Raw genomic sequence first — 21,876 nt, forward strand, 5'->3', positions numbered from 1 at the left:
GGGCCCGTCCACGCGGGGGCGGAGCCTCGAGGATGACGCAGAGAGCACGTCACGCCAAGACACGCCCCCTTCGCCCCGGGCGCCGCTGCCGGGCGCTTCGTTTTTACGTAGTTCCGGCGTCCTCGAAGGCAGCTGCGGTTTCTTCGCGGCTTCTCCGGTGCTGGGACCTTGGCGAGTTCTGCATCCTTCGGTGTGATTCTGCCTCCTTCCCGGTCTGACGCCATGGGAGTCACTTGGTACGGCAGCCTTGGCTTCCGTCGGGCGGGGCTGGGGGTCGTGTAGGGCCGCCCGAGCCCGCAGCGTCCCGGGAGGAGGAGTGGTCGCGGTCCGCTGTGCCCGGGAGCCGGGCCGTCGGACGTCCCCTGTGAGAGGACCTTGAGCAGGCCGCGGCTTCTCCAGGCCTTCTGGGAGCCCCGCCGCGCCTGGGCACCGCCCCTCCTTTTCTCGGTACATCTTCCTCCCCACTGTGGCCGAATTACTCGTAGTGAGAGGTACATGGTTGGATGTAGGATTTCCGGGCTAGGACTCGCCTGCAGACAGGAGTGCAGGGGCGAGTGATAGGCAGTGGGGATACATACAAGGTGGTGGGTTTTTTTGTTTTTGTTTTTCTCCATTTTTTTTTTGGTTTGTTTTACGCTTTTGCTCTTTCTTTCATAGGCCAGGACATGCACTTAAAAAAATCTGGTTCTGGGCCGGGAGTTTGGTCTAGTTCTGGGCCGGGAGTGCTTGCCTAGCATGCACGAAAACCCGGGTTCGATTCCTTGGTACCACATACTTAGAAAAAGCCTGAAGTGGTTCTGAGGCTCAAGTGGTAGAGTGCTAGTCTTGAGAAAGTCCAAGGACAGTGCTCAGGCCCTGAGATTAAGCCCAGGACTGGGAAAAAAAAAGAAAAATCTAGTTCTAATTTGGTCACTTTAAGATCTTGGGAGACAGGGAAAGAGGAAAGGAGGAGAGAAGGGAGTGGGGATAAGGAAAGGGAGAGATTGGAAGATTTGATGACTTGATTCATCTGAAGGCATTAGGACACCTCTGGACTCATAGTTGGAGTTATTAACTGCCACTTTTTTTTTTTTTTTTTTTTTGTCTTGGGGCTTGAACTCTGAGCCTGGGTGTTGTCCCTGAGCTCTTCAGTTCAAGGCTACTGCCCTATCCCTTGATCTACAGCCCCACTTCCCATTTTCTGGTGGTTAATTGGAAATAAGAGTCTCATGTTCTTTAGTGCCTAGGTTGGCTTTGAACAGTAATCCTCAGATCTCAGCCTCCTCAGTAGCTAGTAGTAGGTGTGAGCCACCACACCCGGCTATTAACCTTCCACTCTTAAGTGGAAAGCCGCACCATAGCAGGAAACTTTGGAAGTAATTTTTTGTTCTGTTGTTTGATTAAGTTCTTGTAAATATTTCCTCTCACTCTTAAGGATCATGACCCTGAGGCCTGCTTTTCTCTTTGTTCCTTGGGATTATCATATGTAGCTTTCCTTTGATAGTGAAAATATTCTCTGTGTTATCCTTGTTTAGGAAATTATCCACTAGCCTCCTAGCTTATGGCTACTGTACTAGACAGCTCAAGTTCAAAGAGTTTAAAAAAAAAATGCTAGCCTCAAACTTCCAACCTGGTCCTTTTTGACATCCAAATGTAGAATTGAAAGCATTATAAAAGAATCCCCTTTTCACTGTCTTAACTCCACATCAATGAGAACTCACCCATCTAGCATCTTTACATGAATGTTGAACTCCCTGCCAACACTCACGTGGTGTGATAGGAAGTTTATTGATTCAGTGGGAGATATTTGGCCTCTATTTTATTGGGTTTAAGGTGTGGGATCAGAGTTAGTATTGTCAAAAGCAACTCCTGGACCTGCTGAACTATCATTTTGTGGGAAAGCAAGTGGCCCAACAAGTGTATGGGTGTCTCTGGATCTTTTTTACCTGGTACTCTTCTTTTCAGTGTTTCCCAGATGCCTGTGGCTGAGGGCAAGAGTGTCCAACAGACAGTGGAGCTCCTCACCCGGAAACTAGAGATGCTTGGGGCAGAAAAGCAAGGAACGTTTTGTGTGGACTGTGAGACTTATCATACAGCTACAGCTACTCTGGGCAGTCAAGGTCAGTAGGTGGCTCTGAGGGTTGACTGGAGGGAACCTGGCTTGGAGTTCCACTTGTGTGTCTGCTTTTCTGCTAAGGGCAGTATAAGTATTCTCAAGTATGTGGTAGGTTTTATTTTTTATTAATTTTTTTTTTTGTGGGTCATAGGGCTTGAACTCTGGGCCTGGGCACTGTCCCTGAGCTGTCAGCTCAAGGCTACCGCCCTACCTCTTTTTTTCAGTCCTGGGCTTTAGCTCAGGGCTTGAGCACTGTCCTTGGACTTTCTCAAGGCTAGCACTCTACTACTTGAGCCTCAGCACCACTTCTGGCTTTTTGCTATGTATGTGGGGTACCAAGGAATCGAACCCGGGTCTTCGTGCATGCTAGGCAGGCACTCTACCACTAGGCCAAACTCCCGGACCCCTCCGCCCTACCTCTTGAGCCATAACTCCACTTCCTGTTTTCTAGTGATTAATTGGAGATAAGAATCTCATGTTCTTTAGTGCCTGGGCTGGATTTAAACTGTGATCCTCAGATCTCAGCCTCCTGAGTAGCTAGGATTGTAGGTGTGAGTCACTGTGCCCTGCCCAGAACATCTTTCCAAATTCATCCCCCCAACTCCAGCCAATCCTTGGACTTTTGCCAGGGCTTGAACTCAGGGTCTGGGCACTGTCCTTGGACTTTCTCAAGGCCAGAGTTCTACCACTTGAGCCACGGCCCCACTTCCGGCTTTTTCTGTGTATGTGGTATCGAGGAATCTAACCTGTGTTTTTGTGCATGCTAGGCTAGCACTCTACCACTGTGTCACGCTTGTGTTTCTGAATTCATCCATTTTTGATCCACCATCTTTTAGACTGGGGCTATTTTAAGTTTTCTGTAGCTTGAACTTTTTTGTGTTTTTGAGTGCTGAGGATGGAACCCAGGGCCTTTCATACCGTAGATAGGCCCTTTGCCACTAGTTATACTTTAGGAATTTGGGGACTCACTATGAGCTCATGCTGGCCTTAAAGTCATTATATCATTATATAGCCTTGGTTGGCCTCCAACTTTATATCCTTCTGTCTCTGTTTCCTCAGTACTGGGGTGTAAGTTAGTGCCAGTACACACAGTTGTAAATTGTCCACATGTAATGGGTTGGTGGATACATTCTCCCTTTCCCCCCCTCCCATTTTGATGATGGTGGTGATACTGGGACTGAACAGAGGACTTCTAATATGCTCTGTGTCTGCCACTACCTAGCTTTTGTTTTTGAAATGGAATCTCAATCACTTTTGCCTGGAGTGGCCTGGAACAGGAGGTCTTCCTGCCTACTGAGGAGCTATGATAATAGACATGATCTCCCATGCTTGATCTTTGTGCAGATATGTTGATAATTAGTTTGGACATCCCCTCCTGATACCATCACCAGATCTAGATACAATACATTTCGTGGTGTGTTTGTTTTGTGCACCTCCTCTGAAAACTACATTTTCTAAGCCCCCTTGTGGTTACCTATGGTCAATGCAAAGCATTAGGGTGTGTGGTGAGATTAGAGGACAGGGGAAAGGAAGACCATAGTATTCCTCTCCTGTCTTAGGCAGTGACTCTAGGCGTGGCTGGTCTCCTTGGTTCTGGCTCTTAGTAGGCATCCCTCATCCTGGATATGATAACAATACCTCTTTTCTTTCTCTTTCCAGCCCTAGAGGTGGCAAGGTTTCTTATGTTACTATTTTGTTGTTGTGGGTTTGAACTCGGGGCCTGGACACTGTCCCTGAGCTCTTCACCTTTACCTCTTGAGCCACAGTGGCACTTCTAGTTTTCTGGTGGTTAACTGGAGATAAGAGTCTCTCAGACTTTCATGCCCCGGATGGTTTTGAACCTCCATGCTCAGATCTCAGCCTCCTGCATAGTTAGGAGTACAGGTGTGAGACACTGGCACTGGCTCTGTTACTGTTTGTTTTTTGTCAATCATGGAGCTTAAACTCAGGGCATGGGTACTGTCCATGAGCTTTTTCTTTTCTTTTCTTTTCTTTTTTTTTTTTTTTTTGGTGCGTCATAGGGCATGAACTTGGCCTGAGCACTGTCCCTGAGCTTTTCAGCTCAAGGCTACCACCCTACCCCTGAGCCTGGGAATTGTCCTTCAGCTTTTGAGCTTAAGGTTACCGCCCTACCCTAGAGCCTAGCCCTACTTGCTAGTTTTCTTGAGGCTAATTGGAGATAAAAGTCTCAGGTCCTTTTGTGCCTAGACTGGCTTTGAACATTGATCCTCAGATCTCAGACTCCTGAATAGCTAGGATTATAGGCGTGAGCCACCATGCCTGGCTTCCCTGAGCTTTTTCCCTCAAGGCTAGTGCTATACTACTTAAAGCCATGGTACCACTTCCAGTTTCCTGGTAGTTATTTGGAGATGAGTCTCATGGCTGGCTTTGAACCACAGTCCTCAGTCTCCTGAGCAGTTAGGATTACAGGCACGAGCCATTGGAATCCAGCTAAGATTTGAAATTTTTTTTTTTGGCAATGATAGAGTTTGAACTCAGAACTTCATGCTTACTGAGCATGTTGCTCTGCCACATGATGATGTGAGCTGGATTTAGAAGGTTGGAGTATGAATTGGCAGCCGGGCATGAGTGATAGGGGTTGGAGATTCTGTGCAGAGCCTGCTGTTTTCCATGGCCCTGTGTTGCTGCTCCTGCCTCTGCCCTCTATTCCTCTGTCCATTGCTCTATTCTACCCTGCTAGAATGTTGCCTTCCATCTGCATGGCATATCCTTCTGCATAGCCTGCATACGCAGCTCTAGGTTCCTTGCCCAGCGCTGCCCAATAAATAAGTAAAAGCAAATGCATGTGAAAATTCAACGATTCTAAAGGATCAACTAAAGCTTTATATCCAAGATCCTGATTTTTCTCCGCTGTAGTGAGTGTACTGCTTGCTTCCCAGGTCAGCCAGACATGAAAAATTTCCAGGTGTAGCCGGGCATGGTGGCTCACATTTGTAATCCTAGCTGCTCAGGAGACTGAGATCTGAGGATTGTGGTTCAAAGCCAGCCTGGGAACTAAAGTCCATGAGACTCTTCTCTCCAATGAACTATCAGAAAACTGGAAGTGGCACTGTAGCTCAAGGAGTAAAGCAGTAGCCTTGAGCTGAAAGCTCAGGGACAGCGCTCAGGCTCAGAGTTTAAGTCCCACAACTGACAAAAAAAAAATTCCAGGTGTTATGAGTCAGGTGCTGATGGCTGATGCCTGTAATCCTAGCTACTCAGGAAGCTGAGATCTGAGGGTCCCCGTTCAAAGCCAGCCCAGGCATGGAAGTCCGGGAGATTCTTACCTCCATTGAGCCACCAGAAAACCAGAAGTGGCGCTGTGGCTCCAGTGGTAGAGGGCTAGCCTTGAGCTAAAGAGCTCAGGGACAGTGCCTAGTCCCAGAGTTAAAGTCCCATGACCCCCCTCCCCCCCCCAAAAAAAATTAATTATTTCAGGTGTTCACCTTTGCCTTCAAAATGAGGTAGCAATTTCTTGAGACCTGGCAGACAAGGCTTAGCACAGCTGGGCTCTGTTATACTGTTCCAGCCTCATGCTTACAGACTCCCTTTCCCAAGCTGTGAGACATCTCCTAGGTGTAAATGAAGGAATTCACCAAAGTTTATAGGGAAATGCCAGTCCCCCCCCCCCATACACACTCAGGGGTTGGGATGGGCCTCCCTCCTATAGGTATGGGCTCTGTCACCCAGCCCTTACTTTTACTTGTTCTGTAATGTATGATATGTCAAGGATTGTATGGAGTCTACAGGAGTGTTCATCATCATAATTAGGCGTCTGACTGTGAACTAACCTAGCTGTTGTCAACTCTCCGTCCCCCATTTTCCTGTAGATTTTAGCTCATGCAGCCTGGCCTGCTGCTCCTCTCCTTTCCATGGTGGAAAAGGCTATCCTTTTTAGGGGACCCCTTTTCCCAAATGGAGAAGATAATGCCAGATGGCCATGTGGCCTCGTTCTGTGCACGTGCTTCAAGCCTGGGTATGTTGACAGAAGTCCTGATGGTGAGTAGGACGCGTGTCCCTTGCAGGTCAGGCTGGGAAGCTGATGTACGTGATGCATAACTCCGAGTACCCACTGAGCTGCTTTGCCCTCTTTGAGAACGGCCCTTGCCTTATTGCCGACACCAACTTTGATGTGCTCATGGTGAAGCTCAAGGGCTTTTTCCAGAGTGCCAAAGCCAGCAAGATTGAGACCCGGGGCACGCGTTACCAGTACTGTGACTTCCTGGTGAAGGTGGGCACGGTAGCGATGGGGCCCAGCGCCCGGGGCATCTCTGTGGAGGTAAGACTCTGGGGGAATTGGCATCAAGGTGTACTGCCGGCACTGGGCATCTGGGCTTCCTTGAGTCATTCAGGCTCTAGCCCAGGGCTGGAGAGGGAAGCAGGTTCATAGGAAATAGAAAGCTTAGGATGGCTGGTTTGTTAGAGAAGGGAAGGGTGAGTCAAGGGAGCAGGTAAGTTCTATGGAGAGGGACCAGCTGTCCTTCTAGAACACACAGGACTGATGTTTGGGAGATGGGCTCTCAATCCTGTGTCACCTGGCTCTCCTTAGTTGTTTTTTTTTTTTTAAGTCTCTAGAGTTATGGGGCAAACACGCACCTTTCCTTTTCACGTGGCAGAAAATTGTATGTGCTATACCCTTTATCTTTGCATCTAACAATGCACATAATAGAAATGACAAAGGGATGGGCTGGGAGTTTGGCCTAGTGGTTGAGTGCTTGCCTAGCATGCACGAAGACCTGGGTTCAATTCCTCGGTACCACATACATAGAAAAAAGCCAGAAGTGGTGTTGAGGCTCAAGTGGTAGAGCTCTAGCCTTGAGAAAGTCCAAGGACAGTGCTCAGGCCCTGAGTTCAAGCCCAGGACTGGCAAAAAAAAAAAAAAAAAATGACAGAGGGAATGTGATCACTGACCTTGGGAGCAATGAAAATCCTACCATATGTGCAGTAACATGTGAGATTAAAATAATCTCTCTCACACATACACACACACACACACCAGCAAGCTTGCAGGGGCTGTTTAAAATTTGTCATTTAATTAAAAAAAAAACTGAAATACACAACTATTTTTAAACTTAGTTTAAGAAACACCATAAAAGAGGCACCGTTGGTTAAGGGGATTTGGTGAGAGCATTGCTCACATGTTGTGATGCTTCTTGGAGGAACAGCATTTAGTACAGTCCTAAGCCCAGGGGTAGTGTACACCTGTAATCCTAGCTTTCTGGAGGAGGAAGCTGGAGGACTAAGTTCAAGTCCAGGCTGGGCTACAGAATGAGACCCTATCTCAAACAAAAATTTAAAGCAGCAAATGTAATATATATTATATATATGTGTATAAATTTATTTTATAAAGAGACACTGGGGAAAAGTGTGTCTGAGAAGAGTCCCAAGTGGAAAAGGGGTCCTACTGGGAGATTCTACTCAGCCTCCAGGGCCAAGATTTCCTAACCCTTATTAGCTTGTGATAGTCCTGGTTGTACTGACTCCTCGCCTTCCCAGCCTTTTAGTGTACACACACACACACACACACACACACACACATCAACACCCACACCCATGTTCCCTATTCTTCTTGTGGAGAAATTTCTCTTCAGAGAAAGTTTATAAGAAAAGCTGTGATAGCTGCCCTTTGACTTCTGCCACAGCCCACTGGCTCTTGCCACACTGGCTGGAAATTCTTAGGATCAGTGCAGAGCCTAAGTTTACACTAGGAATCATGTTTGGTCATAAAGAGGCATATCTTCCAGGTGCCAGTGGCTCATGCTCATAATCCTAGCTATTCAGGAGGCTAAGATCTGAAGATTGTGGTTTGAAGCCAGCATGAACAGGAAAGTCCATGAGACTCTTAGGTTCAAAAGGCAACTGTACCCCAAAAAACCAGAAGTGGAGTTGTGGCTCAAGTGGTGGAGCATTAGCCTTGAACAAAGAAGTTTGGGGACAGCATCCAGGCTCTGAGTTCAAGCCCCAGGGCCAGCACCAAAAGTCGTATCCAAGTGTGTGTTCACTGCTTGCTACTTATCCCCTCATCCATTTCTTACCCTCCATATTTTCTCCTTTTCATTTTGCTGTCAGATTTTTCCTGATCAGGCTTTCTGTGAGTTGCCACTTAGCATAGTGGGGATAATCAGAAGGAGCCTGTGTTTGCCTCAGGAGCTTGTGGAAAGGGCAGTAGATTGGCACAACGCTAGGATGAGAATATCAGACTTGTAATGGGAATGGTGCTGAGTGTGTGCAGTCCCGTGTGTGTTGTGTGTGTGTGTGTGTGTGTGTGTGTGTGTGTGTGTGTGTGTGTGCGCGCGCGCGCGCATTTCATGCATGCCAGCATTCTATAGGAGGTGTATGTCTTCGGCTGTCCTTGCCCGCATTCATCCTTACCCTCAATCTCTGTTGGTCCCAGGTGGAGTACGGCCCCTGTGTGGTGGCGAGTGACTGCTGGAGCTTGCTGCTCGAATTCCTCCAGAGTTTTCTAGGCAGCCACACACCAGCAGCCCCTACCATGTTTGGAAACAGACATGATGGAGTCTATGGCCCAGCAGATACCATGGTCCAGTACATGGAACTCTTCAACAAGATCCGCAAGCAGCAGCAGGTGCCTGTGGCTGGGATTCGTTAGTGACTTGCAACTCAAGCTGAGCTTTTATCAGGGGTATTGCCCAAGAGGAGCAGGTGCTGCACAGTTGTGTTCTGGTCCCCACAACCCCAGCTGTGGTGTCTGTTCCAGGGCTCCAGACTCTCCTTCCCTGTTTCCCACATGCAATCCCCTCTACCAGCATTTGTTTTACTTATGTCTTACTGGATTTGTCTTGTTCTGAGGAATGGTACTTATGAAGAATAAGGATATTTGACATTTCCTGCTGTTGGAAAGGTAGGGCAGAGGTGTCCTAGCTTAGCAGTGGAGAGAAAAAACTGTGTCCTCAGCTTGAAGACTTGGCCTGGGCTTCCAGTGATCATTCTATGATGTTTTGTGGGCCATTTTGTACTGAGGTCCCTCCTCTGCTGTTTGTCCAGGGATGGCACGGCCTTGCACTTAGTGATCTGTGCTGAAATCATTTGTGAACTGGGTCCTTTGAACTGTCTTTCTGACATTTCTGCTTCCATTGTGACTTACGTGAGGCCACAGGCTAACTACTGAAACAGAACCAAAGACTGGAGTTCCTCTTAGGTAATTCATTTTCTCTCCCTAATAGTTCAGAGGGAATCAGGTGGTTCCTGGGAAGATTTAACTTTACAGGGTCATCAGTTGTCCATCTGTCTTACTGTTCATCCCCTCTATGCGCCGCTCCCCCCCCCCAAACAAAACATTGTCCATACCCACAGGATTCAAGCAGACTCACGGGTTTCATATCCTTGTTCTAATGGAGGAGGAAGGAGGGAAGAATGAACACAGGGGTTGCTGAAATCACTAGTCAAAAGAGATGCTAGAATGCGAAGCTTCTAATATGAGTAGTCCAGTTGAGATGCAAATACTTCCATAACTAAAAGATGAAGGAAAATAATGAATGCTGGCTCTAGTTAGTGGTATGTAGGCTATGTGGAACTCTGTGGACTTTCCCAGGAATGTCTTTGCAGTCAATAACTCTGTTATAAAGGCATTTGTTTAGGAGTTAGCTTAGCTAAGGACTGGTCATGCTGGGAAGTCAGTTCTATATCCCTTGCCTGAATCTTAGCATAGAGGCCTCTCTAAGCACTCAGAAAGTTAGGTCAAAACACTAATCCACACCTCATCACCTCTCCAGGGCTTCTTTGAGTTTTGGATCTATTTGTTGTGCTTGCCTTGCTGCCCTGCCCCCACTCCTCCTGCATAATGTTCAGCTGGGCTACCATTTTTAAATGCAGAGATTAGGAACATTGTAAGCATTGTAGTGTAGGACAACAGGAATTTCTGCACCAGGTGTTAGGTACTGGTCATGTTTCCTTTGTAGCTTTAGGTGACAGGAAACTGTTTGTCTTCCCAACTACAGACATTTGCATTTTTTATTCTTACTTCCTCCTGTTTTTGTTGTTATCGTTTGCTTTTTAAAAATTGAGATGTTTTATATATCAGTTACAAACAATAAAACACATCTTCCAGTTGTGGTGGTGTGCTCCTGTAATCTCAGCTACTCAGGATACAGAAATGATAGAAGTGTCGTTGTGGGGATTTCATTGTTATATTTCTAGTTTCCTTTAGTCATATTGAAGGGATCTGTTAAGTTGTAGCATAGATGACACACACAAATGGCAGAACCTGAGGTGGAAAGTAAGGCTTTGATTCTCCATTCTTGTTTCCTTGCTGCCTCGTGCTGGCTTCCCTCAGGTATTGAGCACCATGCAATCGCATTTTCTCCCTGACCTATTGCTGCCAGGCATAGCTAGAATACCTAGGACCCCTTCTTCTTGCCCAAAGTGGCAGCTGAAAATTTTCTCTCTAGTTTCTGGAGAGCAAAGGGAAGGGCTAAAATTTCCACCTAAGAGCTGGGAGTTTTGCCTAATGGTAGAGTGCTTGCCTAGCATGCACGAAGACCCGGGTTCAGTTCCTTGGTACCACATACATAGAAAAAGCTGGAATTGGCGCTGTGGTTCAAGTGGTAAGGCTCTAGCCTTGAGAAAGCCCAAGGACAATGCTCGGCCCTGAGTACAAGCCCCAGGACTGGAAAAACAAACAAAAAACACAAGTGCTTGCAGAGTAAGAGAAGGGGGGATACTGTTATTACCTGAGTTGTGTAACTAACCCTTCTGCACATCACCTTTCTAGTGTTTTTGTTTTATAAAAGTAGAATATGGGGGCCAGAAGTTTGGCCTAGTGGTAGAGTGCTTGCCTAGCATGCACGAAGACCCGGGTTCAAGTCCTTGGTACCACATATATATAGAAAAAGCCAGAAATGGTGCTGAGGCTCAAGTGGTAGAGCTCTAGCCTTGAGAAAGTCCAAGGACAGTGCTCAGGCCCTGAGCTCAACCCAGTACTGGCAAAAAGAAAAAAAAAAGTAGAATATGTTAAAATACAAGTGCCAGGGCTGAGAATGTAGCTTAAATTGTAGAGTGCTTGTCTAGCTGAAGATCCCAGGTTCAATCTCCAGCACCACAATACAGATGTGTAAATGGATTACTGGATTGTACAGTATCTAGGAAACCAAAAGGCTAGACATCTAGACATTTTGACCTTCATAGTTGATAGAGATGGGTGACCTGTGATTCCCCGCAGTTCCTTTCTCTTGTCACGCCCTCCCTTTCCACATCAGTTACTGTCTGCATGCTGTCTGTCATGCAGGTTCCCCCAGGGGCATGTGGGAAGGTTGAGCCCACTGTATTACAAGTTGGAGTCTCTCTTAGGGGTTTGGTGTATGCTCTATGAGTCCTTGAAGGTGGGATATCCTCCAGGTGAGTTGCTGCCTTTGGGTAGAAATTCCCAAATCAGTCTTTACAGCACTCAGATCTCCCTTACACCATCCTTCCCAGAGGCCATGCAGCTTTGCATGCTCTTGTCTAGGGAATTGCCTTGTTTATTTCTTATTAGCTCTGAGATGTACCAACCAAACCACAATGAAATTCACCTGTCATTTCCCTGCCAGATTGTGGAGACTGCCTTGTGCTTAATGAGGGAATTTGTTAGTTCCTGTTGGAGCATGATTATCCTGCAGGGGTGTGTGTGCGTGTGCGTGTGTATCATGCAAGCTTGTACTTGGGACTTAAATACAGGTTACAGTTATGAACCACCAACACCTAGCACTATCAGCCTTTTTATTCTAGTTATTGTAAGACAGGTTCTAGCTTTTGCCCAGACTGTCCAGCTTCAGACTACAAACCTCCTACCTCTGATTCTTGAATAACTAGGACTACACGTGTATAACCTCATATTTGATTTATTTGTGCTGCTACGCGTATTTTTTTTAAGACTAGGTTCTACCACTTGCACTGTACCTCTATTTCTGTCCTTTTGCTGGCTAAATGGAGACAAGAGAAACTGCTCATGGACTTTCCTGCCTGGGCCTGGCTTTGAACACGGAGATCTTATCCTCCTGAGTAGTCAGGATGATTGACAGAAGCCACTGGTGCCCAGCCGAAGAGTACTTTTTACTAATGAATAATGTCATCAGAGAAGCTAGAGAAATTATTGTACTGATGTACTGTAGACCATCTCTGGAATATGGAAATACATTTACATTTAAAAATTTTTTCATAGCATATATTAATTGTATGTGTATATGGGGTTATTGTAACATTCTCCACAAACAGTATGTCATCCTCACTTCCTGTCTCTTCCTTTCCCCCATCTCTGTAGTTTGTTGTGTGTGTGTACACAGGCATGCATGTGTGTGCACACTTGTCTTGGGACTTGAACTGAACTCGGAGCCTGAGCTCTGTCCCTGAACTTCTTTTGCTCAGGGCTAGTGCTCTACCATTTGAACCACAGCTCATACCATGTCTGGCTTTTTTGGTGTTTAATTGGAGATAAGAGGCTCATGGACGTCCCTGCTGGGTTGGTATCAAACCAGGGTCCTTAGCTACAATTTCAAGCATGAGCCACTGGTACCTTTTATAGTATGGCTAGTTGTATATGTCAATTGCATTGCAAACTTTCCATATACATATAAATGGAAATATACATATATGTACGTATATATATATACGTACATATATATATACATATATATATATATATATATATGGGGTGTGTGTGTGTGTGTGTGTGTGTGTGTGTGTGTGTTGGCTGTGGGGCTTGAACCCAGGGCCTGGGTACTGTCTCAGGTCTTTTGCCCAAGGTTAGCACTATCACTTTGAGCCACAGCTCCACTTTTGCTTTTTAAGTGGTTAATTGGAGATAAGAGTCTCAAGGGGACTTTTCTGCCCACCCTGGCTTTGATCTGGGATCCTCCTATCTCACCCTCCTGAGTGTAGCAAGGATTATAGGCATGAACCACCTGTACCTGGCTTCATATTATATGAATATTTAATGGCTTGTTTTGCACAGTTTTGTTGATGTATGATTTCTTAGCATCAAGTCATTTAGGAAATACTGGAGATCTAATTGTTGACACTCATTAAGCAATATAAAATGATAATTGTTAATATTACTACTAGTCTTATTAAGAAAGCATTACGGGGACTGGGAATGTGGCTTAGTGGTAGATTGCTTGCCTAGCATGCCTAAAGCCGTGTGGTTTGATTCCTTAGTACCACATAACCAGAAAAAAGAAAGAAAAGGCATTAGGAAGCTGTTATACTCAATATGGCAAAGGCAAGTTTTCAAACATTATTTTGCTTGAAAACTTGAGTCTCAGTTTGTTGTTGTTTTTTGTTTATTTTTGCCAGGCCTGGGCTTAAGCACAGGGCCTGAGCACTGTCCTTGGACTTTCTTAAGGCTAGAGCTCTCCCACTTGAGCCTCAGCACCACTTCCGGCTTTTTTCTATGTATATGGTACTGAGGAATCGAACCCGGGTCTTCGTGCATGCTAGTCAAGCACTTTACCACTGGGCCAAACTCCCAGCCACAGTTGCCATTCTTTCAGATAAAAATGGTCTTCCATGAGGAGGCTGTTAATGCAGCCCCACACTCAGAAAAATTGCCGACATGCTGTATACTCAAGACAAATGGTGTATGTGGAAGTGCTTTATGCATGTGTGCATCCATCCATCCATTTCTCTCTCAGAATAGCATTTAAAACATTTAAGCTGGGCAACAGTGGCTCATGTCTGTAATCCTTGCTATTCTGAGGATCAAGGGTCAAAGTCAGTTATGATATGAGACTCATCTCCAGTTAATCATTAGAAAACAGGAAATGGTGCTGTGGCTCTAAGGGTAGGTCGGCAGCCTTGAGTTGTAGAGCTCAGGGACAACACCCATGACTGACCCCCCCCCCAAAAAAAAAAAAAGTTAAAGCAAATGATGCTTAGTGTTTCACAAAAGTAAAACAGTGGCAGAGTTTTTGCTGTGGCTGTTGAGGCTTCTTGGTTGCCTTGATTTGTGCAAAATGGGCAGTTTTACCCATTGTTACTTTCCTTATCATCTGTGCACAATCAGGACACCCACAAAGGGAAATAACTCTTAGCCTTAGAAAAGTAGTTTTGGTCTCTGGACGTCCCAGAGAGTCTCAGGGTTTCCCAGGCCAGGCTTTTGAGAACCACAGATCTAGTAACATGTTTACAGAACCAAGAATCTTACTCTGGTCTGCAGTCCTCTCAAGCACTTTGTAGGGAACTAACATTGAGCAAGACCCAACCTGTTTTGTTTGTTTGTTTTTTGTGAAACTGGGAAGCAAAGGAGTTACAATATAGGAATCCCTTAAAGAGAATTTTTTAAAAAATCATTAAAAAATAAAAATATTGTTATTATTAAACATGAAGTCTTTACCTGCCTTAGCCAGATGGTAGCAGCATTTGTCTTATTTGGGGCAATACCAGCACACCCCACCCGCCCATAAATTAATTCAGAGCCTGAGACTGCTTAGGAGAGGAGCTTTTTGTAAAACTGGCAGCTTCCCGGATGGTCTGTCTCATCCAGTCGTCAGAAGTCCCTTCTGGGCGGGGGTCCTCCTCCCGGGGGATTTCACCTGGACACCGGCAATCCCCCTGGGTCACCAGTGGGAAAAGTTAGGCATGGAGTGACCCTCGGGGAGCCACCGCGTCCAGAAACCCCGGGCTCCGCGGCCGCGGTTCAGGAGCGACTTGAAGGACTCCAAAGCAAAGGCGGAGAGCCTGGAGGTGACGAATCCCGTCCCGGCTCCCGGGCTGAGAAGGGGAGGGAGAGGGTCCTGGCCCTTTAATGAGGAGGGCAGACCCCAGCCTCTGGACCTTTAAGAGTCTTTGTCTGTAAACCTGTTTACCCTCTCCAGTGCGCCCCCGCCCCTGACGCCCGACTCCTGTCTGCCCGCGCGCTGGTGACGGACTTAAAACTTTGCGCCCGCGGCGCGAACCCGCGGAGAAGGCGTGGGTGCCCCAGTGCCGGCCCAGCGCTGCGCGGTTGGCGCAATGCGGGGTCCAGGGGGCGGGCCTGGGGGCGTGGCTCCCGCAGGCGGGCCAATGGGCTGCAGGGGGCGTGGCCGAGCCCGGCTGTCTCGCGCCCTGGTGACAGCTCGCGCGTGCTGATGATGGCGGTAAATAGAGGGGGGCCGGGGAAGGAGGTGGAGGGCTGGGGTGCGGGGGCAGCGCTGGGGCAGCTCCGGGGGTGGAGGGCCGGGGGCCGCGGCGACCGGGGAGCGCCCTGGGCGGCTGGAGGCGGGGACGGGACTCCCCGGCACGCTGGCCCTCCCCTTAAAGAAGCCAAATCCCCTCGCGCCGGGTGAGGGGCGACAAAGGCGGCGCGCGCCTGGCGGGAGGCGCGGCGCAGGGGGCGGGGCCGGCGGGCCGGGGGCGGGAGCCCAGCGCCCGCGCCGTTTTGGCGGGGTGGGCAGCGACGGGGCTCGGAGGGCTCGCGCTGAGGGGAGCCGAGGAAGGGGCGCTCGAGGGCCCGGGCGGGGAGGGAGATGAGCGGCATCCTCTGGAGAAAGGGCTGGAAGCCGGGGAGCGGAGAGTGAGGGGGTCTCCGCCCGGGGGGCGGCGAGGGGCACGGACCCGGGGGGCCCCGGGGTCCTGGGGTCGGGGAGAGCTGGAGGCGCAGGGCGAGGAGGCAGAGCCCGGGTCGTCGTCGGGAGTAGGGGGCGCGGGCGGCGGAGAGCCAGACGTGACGAGGGTGAGAACTAGTGCCGGCGGGCGGGCGGGCGGGCGAGCCGGGCCGGACCGGACCGCCGCCGGTGCGAGCCACCGGCGCCCCCGGGGAAGGTGGGGATGGGCGTGGGCGCCCGAGACCCCAGCCCGCGCCCGGGGGAGTGGAGATAGCGCGCGGAAGGGCGAAGCGAAGGCGAGGTGGGAGGGATGGGCGTTTGTGGGTCCATCGCGGGACCCAGAGTGAAGGGGCCGGCCCGGGAATCGGCGTGCCGAGGAGGGGTTCCCCAGAGATGCTAGGGCAGAAAGTGGTGAGGTAGAAAGACTTGGCTGCCAGCTGCCCGCCGGCCGGGCCAGGGGAAGGGAGCCCGGGGCTTGGGGCATGAGGCGTGAGGACGGGGAGGGAAGGGGAGCTGGGGTGGCCGGCGCCGAGGTGGGGCCCACGGCGCGTCGAGGGCCGCAGGGGTCGGGGTGCCAGCGCGGTAGAGAAGGTCCGGCGCCGGGGCCCGGGGTGCACCGAGGAGCCGTGGTGAGTGAAAGGGGCCTGGAGACGTTCGGGTCAAGACGGCGGAAAAGTAACGGCCGAGGCTGGGGTGCAGGAAAGGAATCCTTTGTTGAGAGAATTGTGTGTTGACATTGTAAGTCCTTTTGTCCTTAAAAGTAGGAAATTCCAGAAAGCCCCTCCCGCCTGCACGGAATCTTGAACCCACTTCCACCTTGCCTTGCTTTTCATTTGACTTTCATGTCTACTTTAAAACGACGAAATCCACGAGGGTTTGATTTTGTGTGTCCGTCTGGGTGCAGCAAATCGCTGGATGTCTCTGATGCTGTGATGAGGAGGAAATGGGTTGTGCCTGGGCAGTGTGCTGGTCTGGGTGTTGGTACCCTGTTGTGACCTGACAAGGGCTAGGCAGGGAGGGTGTCCCATCCTCCAGCATTTTCATTTTCAGTGGGGAGAGTACACTGTTGTGGGGTAAAATGGGAAATCTTTTTGTTTCTGTGAACCTTCTAGGGTTTTGCTTAATTGTTTTCACTGGCAGGAGAATATTGAGAACTCATGCCGGAGAAAGGCCAACATTCGAAGTTCACTGAAGGGGAGAAAGATTTAAATCACAGCTCTGAGCTGCCTTTAGCTTTGTGTGGGACATATCATTTTGTAGTAGGTCGCTCACCAGTTTTACAGAATGGAATAAGGGGAGAATTGAAAAGTTGTGGAAGATTGTAGACTAGTGGGCTTAACTTTTAGGTTAAAGAGTGAATTTATGAGTAATTTTTATGCAAAAATGTCTTTAAGATAATCTTGAAAGCTCTCTTGGACAGTTCCACCGTCTCTGGTTGTTTATGAGTGGAAATAAAGATAGCCACATGAACATTACATTTCTAGACGCCTTTGACTTGTGAAATAATTGGAAATTAAAAGGAAGAAAGGAATTTGCAATATAAGAAACGGGGATTGCATTTATGTTATTTTTTTCTCAGTATTTTCTCTTAATGATTTTTATGCTAAGCATTTAAATTTTGCTAAGGATATGAATGAATATTTTACTCTGCATTTGATGGTACCAAAATATTGTGTAATATTGCTTAAGAAAAAAACGTGAACAGGTTTTGTGTTTTTTTTTTCTCCCATGTTCTAGGCAAGTGCTCTATCACTTGAGTTAGGCCCTTAGTGCTTTTGTTTTTGTTTTGTTTTGCTGATACAACTTTGCTACTTTTTTGTAGGTTAGCCTAGAACTCTGTGGTCTTCCTGTCTTGTCTTGGGATTACAGATGTGTAACAATGCCTGGCTCAAACTGTACTTGAGACTTTTATTTATTAGTGTTATTTCTGTTTTTTGTTTTTTGTTTTTTTTCCTGGCCAGTCCTGAGGCTTGAACTCAAGGGCCTGGACACGGTTCTTTAGCTTTCTTTTCTTTTCTTTTCTTTTTTTTTGCCAGTCTTGGGCTTGGGCTCAGGGCTTGAGCACTGTCCTTGGACTTTCTCAAGGCTAGCACTCTACCACTTGGGCCTCAGCACCACTTCCAGCTTTTTGCTATGTATGTGGGGTACTGAGGAATCAAACCTGGGTCCTCGTGCATGTTAGGCAAGCACTCTACCACTAGGCCAAACTCCCGGCCCCTGTTCTTCAGCTTTCTAAAGGCTAGCACACTTCCACATGAGCCAGACTACCAATTTAGGCTTTTTCTGTCTATGTGGTGTGGAGGAATCGAACCCAGGGCTTCATGCATGCTAGGCAAGCATTCTACCACTAGGCCTCGCTCCTGCCCCTAGTGTTATTTTTTTAGTGTACATTTAGTTACACACAAGCTTTTGTTTCTGAAGTTGTATTAGAGGTTGAAGTTGTAGCCTACCATGTACAAGGTTCTGTATTTGTTCCTCAGCACCATAAACACCTCAGAACTTACAAAAATTATTTCAAAGTTGGGTATATGTGGAATTGCTTCCTACTAGTTTGTTTATATAAATTTTAAAAATTATGTTTATGACATTTGTAAGAGATGCAAAGATTGGTTTTAATTTTTAGATATCAGAAGCATTTATTATCAGTATCACTGAATAATTTAGTATCTTAACTCTTTCTGGATTTGGGGCTAACTGTGGTAAGGACATAGAATTAGTTTCTGGTTTGTTTCCTGCACTCATCAGAAGTATTCAGAGTAAGAGGATTTAGAATAATTGAAGATGATGTTTTTGTTTTTAAATCACTATGGGTGCAGTGGCTCACACCTGTAATCCTAGCTACTCTGGAGGCTGAGATCTGAGGATTGCAGTTCAAAGCCAGCCCAGGCACTAAAGTCCATGAGATTCTTATCTCTAATTACCCACCAGAAAACCAGAAATGGTGCTATGTCTCAAGTGGTAGAGCACCAGCCTTGATTTGAAGAGCTCAGGGACAGCGCCCAGGCCCAGAGTGCAAGTCCCACAACCAACAAAAACAAAAGGAAAACAACAAAGAAACCCCCACTATTTTGTGCTAATTTTTTAATTTGTTTTTGTCCATCATGGGATTCTGGGTCTGGATGCTGTCCCTGAGCTCTTCAACTCGAAGCTAATGCTCTGCCACTTTCAGCCACAGGCCCACTTTCAGCTTTTTCTGATTTAATTGTAGATAAGAGTCTCATGGACTTTCCTTCCTAGACCAGCTTCCTGAATATCTAGGTTTACAGACATGAGCCATTGGAGCCTGGAAAAAGTTGATATTTCTAAAACTGGCAGTGGATGATCTTTTAGTTCCGATATTACTATTTATCAATGAGAACTCTTAAATTTTCTCTCTTGTTGGTCAAGTAGAATTCTCAAATTCTCAAGTGTATTTTGGTTATAATCCTTTTTTTTTTTTTCATTCAATTATGGGGCTTGAACTCAGTGCCTGGGCGCTGTCCTTGAGCTTTTCTGCCCAAGGCCAGCACTCTACCACTTTGAGCTACAACTTTACTTCTGGTTTTCTGGTTAATTCAAGATAAAAGTCTCTAGACTTTCCTGCCTAGGCTGGCTTTGAACTGCAATCCTCAGATCTTAGCTTCCTGAGTAGCTAGGATTAGACATGAGTGAGCCATCAGCACCAGGTTTATTTTGGTTATAATCTTAATTACTCCGCAAGCAAGAACAACAAAAACCCTTTTTAATTTATATTTTGACATTTGAATGACTAGACTGTACCTAATTAAGTGTATTTCTTGTTAACTGTAAAATCTTTGGATGGGAAGAGACCTTGAAAGGTCCTTAACACATTTATTAATCTTACGTTTTATTAATCTTACAAGGTAATGTGGCAGGCAGCCAGCCTTTGCAGATAATCTCATCTAGCATGTACTTATTTCTCTCTCAGAAGGGTCTCCTTTTTAGCCTATAACTCATGTTATATTTATATATTTCCCCTGCCCTATTCTCAAGCTTTGATTTCAAAAAGTCTGCTTCCTGTAATTTTTTTTTTTTTTTTGCCAGTTCTGGGGCTTGAACTCAGGGTCTGAGCACTGTCCTTGACCTTTCTCAAGGCTAGTGGCTCTACCACTTGAACCAGAGCACCATTTCAGGTTTTTTCTATGTATATATACATGCTATTCAAGCACTCTACCACTAGGCTACACTCCTGGCCCTGCTTTCTGTAATTGGTAGAATCTTAGTTCTTCATAAACTTACTATTAGCTAGCTTGCAAGTAATGCTTTAGTGCCAGTCCCTGTGGTGAGCATTTTGCCAGTTGTAACACATTTATTTTCCTAGTAACCCTCTCAGTTAGGTGCTATTACTATTTTCATTTTACATGGGATGAAATTGAGGGTACTTGAGAGTAAGTGACTTGCCTCAGTTATACCTAAGACATTTCTGTAGTGACTTGTTTGATAGTTGATGTTCTTTTAGTACAACTACTATTTTGGGTTTTATTTTGTTAACTACTAACCCAATGGTAAATTTAATGTTTATTTTTGGTGCTGGGGAATGAACTCGGGGCCTTGTACAGCTTGCTAAGCTGAGCTCTATCACACCCTCTTCATTATAGTTCCTTCAAGTGGTAGGGATATGATTGTGACCTTGGCCTTTCATTGGCAAAGCCTGAGCTGTGGTGTTCCCTCTGCTTGACTCCTGTGGTCACCCCTGGATATGCTCTTCTGCAGGCTCATTACTGATGGCTTAGTTCACTTTTTTTTAAATATATTTTTTATTGTAATTAATAGAAGGGTTACATGATATTTGCCAGATAAATGGTGCATTAATTCCCATACATTGATACCCTTTCACATGTCTTGGTCCCTATTTCCCTTCCCCCCTCCCCCACCCTTCATCTTGTTTTCCCCCGTTCCCTATCCAATTTCAGATAACCAAATACAAATATATCCGATATATCAGGTTTAGCTCACTTTTTAATGGGTCTTGTTTATTGATTCTTAAATTGTCACCATAGTTCTGTTCTTTCCTTACCCTGTCCTTACCCTGTGTTTATAAGTGGGGAATCTAGAACAAATTTCATGTATATGTATACCTGATTATATTGATATTCTTACCTGCTTCTATTTTTTTTCCTCAAAATTTATGAGCCAAGTATGGTGGCTCACACCTGTAATCCTAGCTACTCAGGAGGCTGAAATCTGAGGATCAAGGTTCATAGCCAGCCTAGGCACAAAAGGACCTGAGATTCTTATCTCTAATTTACTTCTAGAAAACTAGAAGTGGGGCTTGGCTCAAGGGTAGGAAGGTAGCCTTGAGCTGAAGAGCACAGAGACAGCACCCAGGCCCAGGGGTAGGGCAATAGACTTGAGCTGAAGAGTTCAGGGACAGGGCCTAGGACAAGTTCAAGCTCCATGACCCACCAAAAAAAAAAGTAAAAATTTGTATTTATGGGCATGGGAATGTGGTTTAGTGGTTGAGTGCTTGCCTAGCATGCATGAAGCCCTATATTCGATTTCTTAGTACCACATAAACAAAAAGCTAGAAGTGATGCTGTGGTTTATTGGAGATAAGAGTCTCCAGTTAGTGCCCGGGCTGGTTTACTGTGATCCTCAAATCTCGGCCTCCTGAGTAGCTAGGATTACAGGCGTGAACCACTGGGCTTGGCTTCACACGATCATTTTTAAACAAAGCAGAAAATCCATATGATGCCTCAATTTTAACAATGTCTTGAGTCCTGTATATGGGAGTGTTTGGTATTTATTTGATTTTAGTCACAGCACTTAGAGCAGAGGATTGTCACGTTTGCATTTATAGCAGATTTTGCAGTTGTCTGGTCTTTTTACTGCAATTTAATTTGAGAAAGATTCTTTCACATGTGATTGACAGATTTATAGGCCCCTTTTATCAGCACAACTTCTGTTGTCCAGTACCTTTTTCTAGGGAACCTTCCTGTCACCTGTGTGGTGTGTCTTCACAATGTGTAAGCCATTGATGACTTGTGGTGATGGCTATATGAGAAACAAGAGCTACAGGGCCTTTAGACACCATGACAGAGAAATGTTTGGATGATTAAAGATAAGTTGGTGTCCAGCAGCTGGAAATGATAAAAGTATAAAATGTATTGGCTTTATCATATTGATTGGGCTTATATGGTGAGAGGAGCAATAGAAATGTCTTGCCACCCTAAAATGAATCTAAATTTTGAGTCTTCTCATTGTTGTCATTTAAGGAAATTAACTGACACCCTCCTCACCTCCAGTCACCCCTAATCTTCATGAAAA

At 46.5% G+C, this 21,876-nt stretch overlaps 2 protein-coding genes across 3 annotated transcripts in view; both read left to right on the forward strand.

The window, feature by feature from the left end:
- On the forward strand, positions 1–10,165 carry Med20 (mediator complex subunit 20). Its single transcript, XM_090355686.1, has 4 exons — positions 1–236; positions 1,945–2,099; positions 6,121–6,374; positions 8,490–10,165. Exons 1-4 carry the CDS (start codon positions 223–225, stop codon positions 8,703–8,705), a joined length of 639 nt encoding a protein of 212 aa, XP_090211812.1. The 5' UTR covers positions 1–222; the 3' UTR covers positions 8,706–10,165.
- A 4,916-nt stretch (positions 10,166–15,081) lies between these two features.
- The window catches only part of Usp49 (ubiquitin specific peptidase 49), a 55,498-nt gene continuing 48,703 nt past the window's right edge, over positions 15,082–21,876 (forward strand). For both annotated transcript variants that reach the window (XM_090355670.1, XM_090355671.1), the window contains exon 1: positions 15,082–15,162. The gene's annotated coding sequence lies outside the window, so the exon portion shown is untranslated. The remainder of the gene's footprint in view (positions 15,163–21,876) is intronic.

This window comes from Megascapheus bottae, chromosome 22 (assembly GCF_031878675.1).
Source record: "Megascapheus bottae isolate mThoBot1 chromosome 22, mThoBot2.hap1, whole genome shotgun sequence".
NCBI lineage: Eukaryota > Metazoa > Chordata > Mammalia > Rodentia > Geomyidae > Megascapheus > Megascapheus bottae.

Coding starts and splice junctions, on each gene's coding strand:
- Med20 (XM_090355686.1), top strand. Junction 2,100..6,120: donor AGCTACTCTGGGCAGTCAAG/GTCAGTAGGTGG, acceptor TGTCCCTTGCAG/GTCAGGCTGGGAAGCTGATG. Junction 6,375..8,489: donor CCCGGGGCATCTCTGTGGAG/GTAAGACTCTGG, acceptor TGTTGGTCCCAG/GTGGAGTACGGCCCCTGTGT.